This window comes from Schistocerca piceifrons, chromosome 7 (assembly GCF_021461385.2).
Source record: "Schistocerca piceifrons isolate TAMUIC-IGC-003096 chromosome 7, iqSchPice1.1, whole genome shotgun sequence".
In the NCBI taxonomy this organism is placed as follows: domain Eukaryota; kingdom Metazoa; phylum Arthropoda; class Insecta; order Orthoptera; family Acrididae; genus Schistocerca; species Schistocerca piceifrons.
In genome coordinates, this window is record NC_060144.1 from 355217925 (window position 1) to 355231410 (window position 13486).

Consider the following 13486-nt stretch of genomic DNA (forward strand, 5'->3'; position numbering starts at 1 on the left):
TGTATGTATTGATTGTAATTAATGAGCCAATGGTATCTTGTTGTTTTTGTGAATCCTGTGAACTAACTAATCCATTCTAAGTGCCTCTCTTCCTTGAGTTTTGCAGACGAAGACTACAGACCACTGTCTGGGTTTTGCATTTGCAGTAAACCATCCTGTGTGTCCCTTCATTAACTTACAAAGGCAGTAGTCTACATTTTATGCGAAAATTCTGTAATACTGAGTAATTTCTTTTGGTTTCAGTGATGCACAGCTAACTGCACTAGAACCATGTGAACCTTTACCATTCAATGCAAATCGAATAACAGGAATCTCATCTACAACATTTTTTGAGATTGCTCGACTCAGTGGTCTGACTGATGAGGTAATAACTTTTGTCCGTAGCTATATTATTTCTGTCAGCTAATTGTATCTGTACTTCTAAGTAGTTGTTTGTTTAAATTTAGTTTTTGTCCCTAGTTATATTAATTCTGTACATCTAAGTCATTACTTGCTTAATGAATGACATTTTCATTTTACTAATTATTCTGTATCTCTTTGGTTTAATGAATGTGGATTACCTACCCAATCCTTTAAAATATTCCCCTAGCTACTATATTTCGAACCTTTCTTGGTCACTAACTTCACAATATGGCGGGAGCAGAGGAAGTAAACTTCACCCAACACGTAAACTGCCACGGGGGAAAGGAGCAATGTTGGCAGAACAAGCACTCGCCTGCTCATGCTGTGCCATTCTTGAAAATGTGCTTTGTTTTCATACCAATCATAAATATGAAAGGAGAAAGGACACATGGAAGTAACAGAAACTGAAATATACCATGACAGTGCTTTATTGAGTTGGTCCTTTTCTATAATGATATTTGTTGCCACATTCAAACTGGCACAACAGCATGAGATTCACTTTGTAATGACTTTTACAGTACTATCCACAGTAGTTTTACTGTCATATTTGTTATACCTGTATTAGATTGTTACTGTTAGATATTTGTTTAGTAATGAAAGTGCATTTAGGGTGGAGTGTACAATTCACAAGTGTAATACTAGAAGTAAAAAATAATTTGTGTATAGTCTGGGTATCCCTGTGTAGACTTTGGAATGGAGTTTTATATTGTGACCCAAAACTCTATAATACATTGCCAGTAGACACGTGGCAAGAAACTGACAATCCCCAAATATTTAGAATCAAAGTAGAAAAACACCTGTATATGTAGCTGCAAGTGATAGTGGTCTGTATAAAGTTACATATTTACTATTGGAATTTCAAGAAAGTTGCATTTTTATTATTGAAATTTTGGGAGAGCACTTTCCAGGAAGAGACAGACAACATACTACTTCCTCCCACATACACCTTGGGAAATGACCACCACAAAAAAATTCAAGAAATAAGAGCTCATGCTGTGGCTTCCCGATAATCATTCTTCCCACATGACATTCACGAGTGGAACAGGGTAGAGGGGATTAGTTAGTGACACCAGAAGGCCCCTCTGCCACCACCATTAGGTGGCTTGCAGAGTGTGATGTAGATGTAGATGAAAAGCTTGATTTGAAGTATTAAATGAAAAGAGCCGTTGAATAATATAGTAGGAGGAACAGCATCTACTTACTTCTTGCAATACTTCTCCACATGATACAAATATTTTTGTTCAAACAACTTTTCACAGTCTACAACATATGATAGGGACATGCTATGACCTACTGCATTAGTCTTTCTTTGTTAGCATTACATGGAGTATCAATCGCCAAAAGCTTATTGAAATGTCCACCCCATAACTGGTTGAATAGCTAAGCATACATGCCAGAGAAAAGCAAAACACCTCCAACTGGTCCACGACTAAAAAAAAAGCAGTGGTATCCAATAAATGTGGACCAAAACTACATTTTTATCAAATACAATACAACCAAATCTAGAATACACATAACTATCATAAGAGTCTGAACTTAATCCATACAAAGGTGCTGTGCATTAGCACAATTACAGTGATGTGTACTTGGTGAGAACTTCACACTTAATAATCAGTAGAAAATATTCACCTGACAGGGGATGGGGATGGAGAAGAAATATGCAGTTATGTTTGAGCCTCTTGACTACCTCATTTAACCAGTTATCCATTACAGTGGGTTTACCAGTATTGAGCCTTTTCTTAACAGTGTTCCATTTTGACTCCATCTAACCACAGTAATTTGCCTTTTCTAGGTCTGCAACACTAGCAGTTAGATGGTGCGGATTTCCTTGTACGTTTTTAGAAAGTGCATCCATATGCTGATTGTCAGGAAGGTGAAACCATTTCACTCACATTCACAAATATTCTTTATTTTCTTGAGCAATGTTTGTCACAGTGTCATGACATGACCTAGGCCAGGCTGATTTTGAACTTGAGCACTGAAGTGCCTCCTTACGCTCTTACTCGCGAACAGAGCAGTGGCAGTCTGGTGGGGAGTGATGGAAATGTGCACACACTGTTTCATTGTGACAACATGGGAGGAGTGACAACTGTGAAATAAGGCAGGGATGGTTTACGGTCCAAACAACAGAGGCTGCTGCCTGGGGAGCAAGGCTAAGAGTGGTGCCAGGGATGCCCAAGCACAAGCTTTGCATTCGTGCGTATCACAGTTAGTAGCAAAACACGACATGGGTGAAAGTGTACAAGGGAAAGGGGAGAGGGCACCAAATGATAAGTAGCTTGCATGGACAAATGAACTCAAACAGGGCCAGAGTATGTGAGGAATGTTTTCACAGTGGTGCCATCTAATAGGAGCAATGGCAGTTGGCATTGTGTAACACTGAGATTGTCCTTGCATTTCAATCTGCAGTGTGAGGAATCTTATCTTTTTACTCAAAAAGATGGGTATGCAAATTATTTAGTATATCGTAAGACTCTGAGTGCATACAGTAAATTCAATTTGCAAAGGCAGTACATCTCTTACCTCATCAAAGAATATGGAGATGAAAAATGTGGAGTACTTAAGGGTGTACAGGAAGTCTTAAAACTTGAGAGGAAGGTCTCTGAAGGTGCTGAAGAAGAGGAAGAAAAAACGAGTATGCCATTTGGATGAGCTACAAATTTGCACTACTTTTAGCAAAGTCCTTGCACCCTATCACAGGTGGTGATTTAGTAAAAGAATATTTGGTGGCTGCAGTTGAGCATTTATGTCCACCTCAGGTACAAGAGTTTTGTGTGGTGGTGTTATCAAACATGACAACTGTGGAGCCCCCACGGGTTACAGCAGATGATGTTCAGCATCAGCTTGCAAAATATTTGTAAAGAGTGGGTAGCTTATCCTTTGGTGCTGTGTGAAAGTGTAGATATCAGAAGCAAAGAGCTTCATGTGACATTCTTAGCACTGTCGAAAAAAATTTAGAAAATTTAGATGAATCATGGAATTTGCTAGTTTATGTCTTTACAGGTGGAGCCCTAGTCATTTTGGGGTATAATCAGGATTCATAATGCAGATGGATGGGAAAATGAAAAGCTTCCACTGGTCAGCCACGCAGGATTAGCCGAGCGGTCTAAGGCGCTGCAGTCATGGACTGTGCGGCTGGTCCCGGCGGAGGTTCAAGTCCTCCCTCGGGCTTTGGGGTGTGTGTTTGTCCTTAGAGTAATTTCAGTTAAGTAGTGTGTAAGCTTAAGGACTGATGACCTTATCAGTTAAGTCCCATAAGATTTCACACACACAAAAGGCTTCCACTGGTCCATTCACACTGATATGCAGCTTGAAGTAAATGATCTGCATTGCTGCAGGGAATATAAAGGCAGTCTATGTTTTTCCAAGCATTTCCCTCAGGTTCAGTTTCCTTGTTTATAAAAGTCTCCACACAGCTCCCGACCCTATTTCCTGTGACAACAGAGGGGATGCGGCAGTCACTGCTCGCAGGCCTGCACTCATTGTGTGCTCACAGAGTGCATTTGCTTTGAAACCCTGATCTATACTAAAAGGAAGTTACTGTAGAATGCCTACCAGAGCATTTTAAAAACAGAAATCATGTTTTAAGTAGGGGTTGCCCTATACATTTTGGTAATAATGTGTTTCGATGTCTGCATTTGAATTTGTGTGTGTGTTTACATGTGTGCATGTATGTGTAGTCATCATCTACATAAATGTGAAATTTTAAGCCCAACATGTATTTTATTGATGTTAACAACTTACATGTAACTTCTTTGTCTATTTTTCTCTCATAGTTGCATTTTCCACATTGTGACCTAACATCTGCTGAAATGGAGCTTCTTAATATCCAGCAACATGTTTCATTGACTGGTAGTCAGCAAGGACAGAAGCTCCGAAGGCATTCATCACACTCCATACCACACACTAGTAGCCGTGAAACTGATGTTGGGATTCGCATGCGCACTGTTGAGTCTCTTACTAATGAAATGGTGTCAAGCATTATGGGAGAAGTAACAAGGAGAGGAAGCACAGAAAAGCTTCTTTCATTAGAATCAAATGCTAAACCTACTGATCCTCTCAGTGACAACAAAGACATGACTGCAACAAGGTTAGTACATTTTGGAATGTTTCAAGGTACATTCTGCTCTTATATTCCCACATTTTTATATTACTTTTTCCATAAATGGGAGATCAAAATGAAGTGATCAGTGTATTGTGTTAAATGTTTAATATTTTATTATCCATGTAGTTACTTCATTTCACCTGTCTGTCATTCCTTTTAAATTTCTATCACTTCATAAATATATTTTATTTATGATCTTCATAGCACTGATTGCGTCACTCTCTCTGTTAAAGCACTCTACTGCATGATAAATCTTCATTTTCATCATAGCTAATACTCTGTAACTGCAGTGACATACCTCATATTTATTTGAACATCATTGTTTTTCCTTTTTTCCCATAGCTGTCCCTTTTCCTTCTCCTGTGGTATGTTGAATTAGGCCATATAAAATATTAAAGAGGACTTAACTTTGATTTATTACTCTTCCAACAAATTAAATTGCTCTAGAATGGAAATAGATGTGTGTTGTACAATACTACACCCACAAAGATGATGAACTTTATGATTGTAAATTTTGTTTTTCTCTTTAATCTTATACTTCTACCTAATCTTGTAAATTCTGCAATTTGCTTTACAGGCCAAACAATTGGGAGAGAGAGAGGGAGGGGAGAGAGAGAGAGAGTGAGAGAGAGAGAGAGAGAGAGAGAGAGAGAGAGAGAGAGAGAGGGAGGGAGGGAGAGAGAGAGGAAGGATTTAAATAAAGTTGGGTATTCTTGAAATGGAAGTTTTCACAGCTGGAAATGTAACAGTTATTAAAAAAACTTGTTCGGGATACTCTACAGTGATTTAATTGCTTTTCTTGAATAAACCTGTGGAGGTGGCTTTCATTTATTGTACACAGCAGCTTGCTGCTGATTGTGCATCCACACAGGGCACAGTTCTGGTGTTGAAGAGCGAGTGTGCCAGACCCTCACCAGTGTGGTGGTAGTGTTAGTGTACAATAAGACAAAGCTGACAATGGCCAACTATGTTTAAATAAGAAACATGTATGATTAGGCTTTGATACTGAAGTACCTTGTTACAAAATTTTTCTTCAGTCAGAAGCAAATCCCTCTCTATATGAACTGATACTGCAACTCCCCTCCCCCCCCCCCCCCCCTTCCCACCCCTCCTCCTGAAGATGCCCTCTGGAGGGTTCTCAAGATAATTCAGTTGGCCAAGGCATAATAAAGCAGAAAATAATAATAACTGTAAATATGTTATATATAAAAACAAAGATGAGGTGACTTACCGAACAAAAGCGCTGGCAGGTCGATAGACACACAAACAAACACAAACATACACACAAAATTCAAGCTTTCGCAACAAACTGTTGCCTCATCAGGAAAGAGGGAAGGAGAGGGGAAGACGAAAGGAAGTGGGTTTTAAGGGAGAGGGTAAGGAGTCATTCCAATCCCGGGAGCGGAAAGACTTACCTTAGGGGAAAAAAGGACAGGTATACACTCGCACACACGCACATATCCATCCACACATACAGACCCAAGCAGACATATTTAAAGACAAAGAGTTTGGGCAGAGATGTCAGCTTGATGAATAGGAAATGGTTATTTCTACTACAATAATGATTGGTACTTGACTGATAAATACGTATTAATGACTGTAATATGCCTAAGCTTTTGAGACTGTAGGTACAGTCATTGGAAACTGTTGAAATTATCATAGAAAGGAAAAGATGTAGGAATATGTGAGAATATCAAGATGTAACAACATTTCTGACACATAATATGGATTGTGATTAATTTTGCCACCTCTGAACCTCATCCCGTGTAGTCTAGTATTTAGACTCAGATCCATTCTGTATATGACTATTAAGTGTAAGTTTCTCAGCATTTTCAGATTTTCTTGAAGTTATCTTCCACTGAGGGATGAAGTAGTGAAGGCAGCAGAGGATCAAGTAGGTAAAAAGATGAGGGCTAATAGAAATCCTTGGGTAACAGAAAAAATATTGAATTTAATTGATGAAAGGAGAAAATATAAAAATGCAGTAAATGAAGCAGGCAAAAAGGAATACAAACGTCTCAAAAATGTGATCGACAGGAAGTGCAAAATGGCTAAGCAGGGATGTCTAGAGGACAAATGTAAGGATGTAGAGGCTTGTCTCACTAGGGGTAAGATAGATACTGCCTACAGGAAAATTAAAGAGACCTTTGGAGAGAAGAGAACCACTTGTATGAATATCAAGAGCTCAGATGGCAACCCAGTTCTAAGCAAAGAAGGGAAGGCAGAAAGGTGGAAGGAGTATATAGAGGGTTTATACAAGGGCGATGTACTTGAGGACAATATTATGGAAATGGAAGAGGATGTAGATGAAGATGAAATGGGAGATAAGATACTGCGTGAAGAGTTTGACAGAGCACTGAAAGACCTGAGTCGAAACAAGGCCCCAGGAGTAGACAACATTCCATTAGAACTACTGATGGCCTTGGGAGAGCCAGTCATGACAAAACTCTACCATCTGGTGAGCAAGATGTATGAGACAGGCGAAATACCCACAGACTTCAAGAAGAATATAATAATTCCAATCCCAAAGAAAGCAGGTGTTGACAGATGTGAAAATTACCGAACTATCAGTTCAATAAGTCACAGCTGCAAAATACTAACGCGAATTCTTTACAGACGAATGGAAAAACTGGTAGAAGCGGACCTCGGGGAAGATCAGTTTGGATTCCGTAGAAATGTTGGAACACGTGAGGCAATACTAACCTTACGACTTATCTTAGAAGAAAGATTAAGAAAAGGCAAACCTACGTTTCTAGCATTTGTAGACTTAGAGAAAGCTTTTGACAATGTTGACTGGAATACTCTCTTTCAAATTCTAAAGGTGGCAGGGGTAAAATACAGGGAGCGAAAGGCTATTTACAACTTGTACAGAAACCAGATGGCAGTTATAAGAGTTGAGGGACATGAAAGTGAAGCAGTGGTTGGGAAAGGAGTGAGACAGGGTTGTAGCCTCTCCCCGATGTTATTCAATCTGTATATTGAGCAAGCAGTAAAGGAAACAAAAGAAAAATTTGGAGTAGGTATTAAAATCCATGGAGAAGAAATAAAAACTTTAAGGTTCGCCGATGACATTGTAATTCTGTCAGAGACAGCAAAGGACTTGGAAGAGCAGTTGAACGGAATGGACAGTGTCTTGAAAGAAGGATATAAGATGAACATCAACAAAAGCAAAACGAGGATAATGGAATGTAGTCAAATTAAATCGGGTGATGCTGAGGGGATTAGATTAGGAAATGAGACACTTAAAGTAGTAAAGGAGTTTTGCTATTTAGGGAGTAAAATAACTGATGATGGTCGAAGTAGAGAGGATATAAAATGTAGACTGGCAATGGCAAGGAAATCGTTTCTGAAGAAGAGAAATTTGTTAACATCCAGTATAGATTTAAGTGTCAGGAAGTCGTTTCTAAAAGTATTTGTATGGAGTGTAGCCATGTATGGAAGTGAAACATGGATGATAACCACTTTGGACAAGAAGAGAATAGAAGCTTTCGAAATGTGGTGCTACAGAAGAATGCTGAAGATAAGGTGGGTAGATCACGTAACTAATGAGGAGGTATTGAATAGGATTGGGGAGAAGAGAAGTTTGTAGCACAACTTGACTAGAAGAAGGGATCGGTTGGTAGGATATGTTTTGAGGCATCAAGGGATCACAAATTTATCATTGGAGGGCAGCGTGGAGGGTAAAAATCGTAGAGGGAGACCAAGAGATGAATACACTAAGCAGATTCAGAAGGATGTAGGTTGCAGCATGTACTGGGAGATGAAGAAGCTTGCACAGGATAGAGTAGCATGGAGAGCTGCATCAAACCAGTCTCAGGACTGAAGACCACAACAACAACATCTTCCACTTATATTTGAATCTTTAGACAAGTTAAGAATTAGGAAGTTTAAGCATTAATTCATATAGTTTCAAAGTAGAGAGTGATATTTATGTCTTAATTCTTATTTGACCACAGGGCTGCAAGTGCCAAGCTGATGGAATGTGAAGAGTTATGCCTACAGATAGCTTTCCTACAGTTAGCAGCCTTAAAAACCCTTTCTGTTCTGTTGCGAAATGGTATTTATGCAGAACTGTTGCTAGTACCACATGCTGATTTTCTTGTTGCTGCAGAAAAGGTAAGTCTTTACCTGAGGACCATAGCATTAGGAACATGTTTTAATCCTTAATTAAATATTATATTGTGTCCTTGTAGATTTACAATGCTATAGGAACTCTCGCTGATAACTGGTTTGTCCTAATGTCGGAATATGTTACTAAGGTTTAATGGGTAACAGTAATTCACTCTTATAATTTCTTGTGTCATGGACATTCAGTAAACTTTTTTGCAAGAAAGCAAAGTGATGTATTTTTTTTTATTTGATATGTGCATTTAAAGAACTCATCTTACAGCAAAGGAAATTAATTTAATTGGTTTGAACTCTTATTGTAGGTACTCAATAACTTCCAAAGGTCACACATAAACAATGACTGTCACTAACTGTGAGGACCAGCTTTTAAAATTTATAGTAATAGTCAAAGTAAAACCTTTTTATCACAGATTGTTTTATGCAATACCTATCAAAAAGGTGAAGCAACAAGGAGCCATATTCAGATGTTAATGCAAACAAAAATTGGGCATGGAAATGATTAAGAGCTGCAATTTTTTGTACAGGCAGGATGGCCACAAATGTGTATCACTGTTTTCTGTTTAGTGAAGTTACCATACCTGGTAAGGTATGTAAGGGGGCATGAACAGCATCAGATGTTGAGTGATCATTGTGAACGATGGAGAGATGCTACTTATGTGATAAATTATTATCAGCACAGTTTTAAAAGTGCCTTATTGTGGGTTTCCATTTAGCTGAGTGGTTGGATCATGCACTATTCAGACTTTTGGGGCATTAGGATGTGGCATTGGCCTTATGTTGGACTGCATGAGAAAGTGAGGCCAGGCATACTCGTCATCAATGTTTTCGTTGCTCATGTCTGGCAACAATAAGGGAGGATGGTCATATTGTGCACCACGGACATCATGAGACTTCACATCTGTGCCTGCCATGTGAGAACAAGTAATGAACTCCATGCAACATTCTGTATCATCCACACCTGTGATCAGTACTGGCGACAGCTGGGCTAAAGAATTAGCACAGCATGCATAAGCTGCTGTTAACACCACAACACAAATAGCTTTATTTGGAGTGGTGCTGTGACATGGAAGCGTGCAATCCAGATGAATGACTTCCTGTTGTGTTCAATGACGAATCATGGCTCTGCACTATCCGGGATGACCATCGTTGGCAAGTATGAAGACGATCTGGGGAGAGGTTCCATTCTTTCAAAATTTAGGAGAGGCGCATCATTGTTACTTCTAGTGTCATGGTTGGTTGGTTGGTTGGTTGGTTTGGGGAAGGAGACCAGACTGCATGGTCATCGGTCTCATCGGATTAGGGAAGGATGGGGAAGGAAGTCGGCCGTGCCCTTTCAGAGGAACCATCCCGCCATTTGCCTGGAGTGATTTAGGGAAATCACGGAAAACCTAAATCAGGATGGCCGGATGTGGGATTGAACAATCGTCCTCCCAAATGCTAGTGTCATGGTGTGGGGAGCCAATGAGTATGACTTCAGGTCATGGCTGGTAGTGACTGAGGGAAATCTGATGGGCCAGGGGTATGTCACAGATATCCAGACATCCTGCATCCACTCTTGTTACCTTTCATGTGACAGTATTACTGAACAATTTTTCAGTAGGACAAAATTCATCCACAAGTGGCACATATGTCTGTGAACTGTATATGTGGTGCTGAGGTATTCTCATGGCCAGCAAGATTTATCTGTCCCCAATAGATGTCTTCTCTGTCCCAGTGCTATTATCCAGGGTATCAAGAACCAATTACAAAAGTTGGGGGGTATCTTGCCTGAATGATAGAATGGATTTATGACATCCTTCTTAACCAGATCAGTGCATACATGCAGGCCAGAGGGATGCAACATCGTTTTAATAAGGAGGCTCATACTGCCAAGTTTTTTGTAAACTTGGCTCAATTTTGAAACCATTGAAATAACATCACATACTTTCTCAATCTGTTTTATTTCAGTTTCTCCTCCCCTTATAAGTGCTTCATTCTTTTTGTATGGCAGTGTAGTTTTTCAAAATATTCGTGATTGAAACTGATATTGTTTTGCATTAGCACAAATTCTGTAATGACTCCCCCCCCCCCCCAGGTCATGTTGGTACCTCAAAAACTAATGGTTCCAAAAGCCAACATAGTTTCTTGACAATTAATTTGTACAGTTCTATCAACAGCATGAATAATTTCACATCCTGATTGTAAGTATTGCCAGCAATTGTCTCACAATTTTATATTTTATTGGTATTAGGGAAGGGATATATTGCTACCACTGTAAAGATGACACATTGAGTTGCAGACAGCCACAATGAAAAGACTGTTACACATTTAGCTTTCAGCCAAAGCCTTCTTCAGAAAAGAAAACACACACATATTGATTTGCACAAGTAAGCCCAGCTCGTGCACATGTGACTGCCATATGTGACAGCTTGGACTGGAACGCAAGTGTCATTTTGAACAAAAGCAGCAATCTGGAGGGGGTGACAATGGGGAAGGGATAGCTGAGTGGGGGCGGGGGGGAGAAGAGTGGAGGCATGACAAGGCTGCCACCAGACGCAGCATCAGGAGGCCGTAGGGCAGGGGCTTGCGGAGGGAGGGGGAAAGGGGTGTGGAAAAGGAGAGGAGCAGGGCGGATGAGTTGGCAGAGACTGGCACACAGTGAGGATGAGGATACATGAATAAGGAGGATGTGCTGGGATGGGGAGGAGAGGGGGGCAGCAACTGTTGGGTTGGATGGAGGGTCTGAGAATAGTAGTTTAGTTTAGGTTGAGGCCACAATAATGTCAGGAATGTAGAATGTATTGTAAGGATAACTAACATATTTGCAGTTCAGAGAAGCTGGTGGTTGAGGGGAGCATCCAGATGGCCTGGATTTCAAAGCAGCCATTGAAATCAATCATGTTATTTTCAGTTGCATCTTGTGCCACAATGTGATCAACTTTGCTCCTTTCCACAGTTTGGCTGTGGCCTTTCATCCTGTTGGGCAGCTGTTTGATAGCCATACAAATATAAAAAAACAGTGCAGTGATTGCAGCAGAGTTGGTAAATGGCATGACTGCCTTCAGAAGTGGCCCCATCCCTGACGAGGTGCTGGGTGGTGAATTGGGCAGTTCTTGCACCTGAGTCTTGCACAGGGATGTGGACCCTGTGGCAAGGAGTTGGGATTGGGAGTGGCATAGGTATGAACTAGAATGTTGTGGAGGTTGGGTGGGTGACGGAACACCATTTTATGAGGGATGGGAAGGCTCTCGAGTAGGAAGTCCATCATTTCAGAGCAAGATGACAGGTAATCGAAGCCCTGACAAAGGATATGGTTCAGTTGTTCCAGTGCAGGGTGGTACTGGGTGACGAAGGGGACACTCCTTTGTGGCTGGTTCTTGGGGATGGTGGGAGGATTGGGCATGTGTGGGGATATGGCATGGGATATGTTTTTGCAGACTAGGACTGGGGGATAGTGCCTGTCTGCGAAAACCTTGGCGAGACCTTCAGCATACTAAGCAAGGAAGTTCTTGTCACTGCAGATACACCTTCCTCACTTGGCCAGACTGTATGGGAGGGATTTTTTGGTGTGGAAGGAATGACAGCTGTCTAAACGCAGGTACCATTGGTGGTTGGTGGACTTAATGTGGACAGAGGTGTGAATGGAGCCATCAAGGAGGAGGAAGTGGTCAATGTCCAGGAAAGTGGCACACTGAGTTGAGGAGGACTAGGTGAAGCAGATGGGAGATAAGGTGTTGAAGTTGTGAAGGAATAAGGATAGGGAATCGTGGTCCTGGGTCCAGATCATTAAGATATCATCAGTGAACCTTAACCAGACTTGGGGTGTGATGTTTTGGGAGGCTGGGAAGGTCTCCACTAGATGGCCCATAACAGGCTGGTATAAGAGATTGTCATGCGGGTGCCCATGGCTGTGCCACAGTTTGGTTTGTATACCTTCACTTTGAAGGAGGCGTAGTTGTGAGAAAGGATAAAGTTAGTAAGATATATGAAGAAAGAGGTTCTGTGTTAGAGTCTGAAGTGCACTGGTAAAGGTATTATTCAGTTATGACAAGACCATGGGCATGCGGAATATTGGTGTACAGGGAAGTAGCATCAACAGTGATCCAGGGAGGGATCTAGGAGGTAAAGGGATGGGGATGGGGGAGAGTCAGTGAAGGAAGGGGTTGGTATCTTCAGCGTGAGAGGCTAGGTTACGGGTAGCAGGTTGGAGATGTTGATCAATGATGGCTGAAATTCTTTCAGTGGAAGCACAGTAACCAGCTACAATGGAGTGTTCAGGATTGTTGGGGTTTTGTAAAGTTTAGGGAGAATGTAGAAGGCGGGTGTGCTAGGTGTCAAGGGGGGTGGAGGGAAATTGATTCCTGGGTGAGGTTCTGGGATGGGCCTACAACTTTAAGCAGAGATTTGGCGTTATGATGGACTTCTGGTATGGCTCACTCTGGCGGGGTCTTGAGGACTCAGATAATTGGTGTTGGCCTTCTGCCAGGTAGTCACTGTGATTCATAATGACATTAGTGGAACCTTTCTCTGCAGGCAGGGTGATTAAGTCAGGATTTATTTTGAGGTTATGTATGGCTTTCCTTTCTTCTACTGAAAGGTTGGTATTCTTGGAAGAGACCTGGGGAAGAACAATGAGGCCAAGTTGGAGGTAAGAAATTCTTGGAAAGTTGCCCGGGAGTGATTAGGTGGGAGGGGGGAGTATAACAGTTTGATGATGGTATGTACTGGTAGAGGCAGAGTTCAGTGTTGGGATTAGGTTAGCTTTGGTTGGAGGGATTGGTGGCAAAGAAGTGTTTCCATTGCAGGGATTGTCAGGGGAGTAGGTCTTTGACAAGTCCAACATGGTTAAATTTGGGTTTAGGGCTAAAGGTG

General features: G+C 41.0%; 1 protein-coding gene across 1 annotated transcript in view; it reads left to right on the plus strand.

The window, feature by feature from the left end:
* LOC124804616 (probable E3 ubiquitin-protein ligase HERC1) overlaps positions 1 to 13486 on the plus strand; it is a 790356-nt gene that overhangs the window by 395260 nt on the left and 381610 nt on the right. Inside the window, exons 34-36 of the mRNA XM_047264817.1 lie at positions 244 to 364; positions 4179 to 4492; positions 8464 to 8623. Of these exons, the coding sequence (XP_047120773.1) occupies positions 244 to 364; positions 4179 to 4492; positions 8464 to 8623 (595 nt within the window). The remainder of the gene's footprint in view (positions 1 to 243; positions 365 to 4178; positions 4493 to 8463; positions 8624 to 13486) is intronic.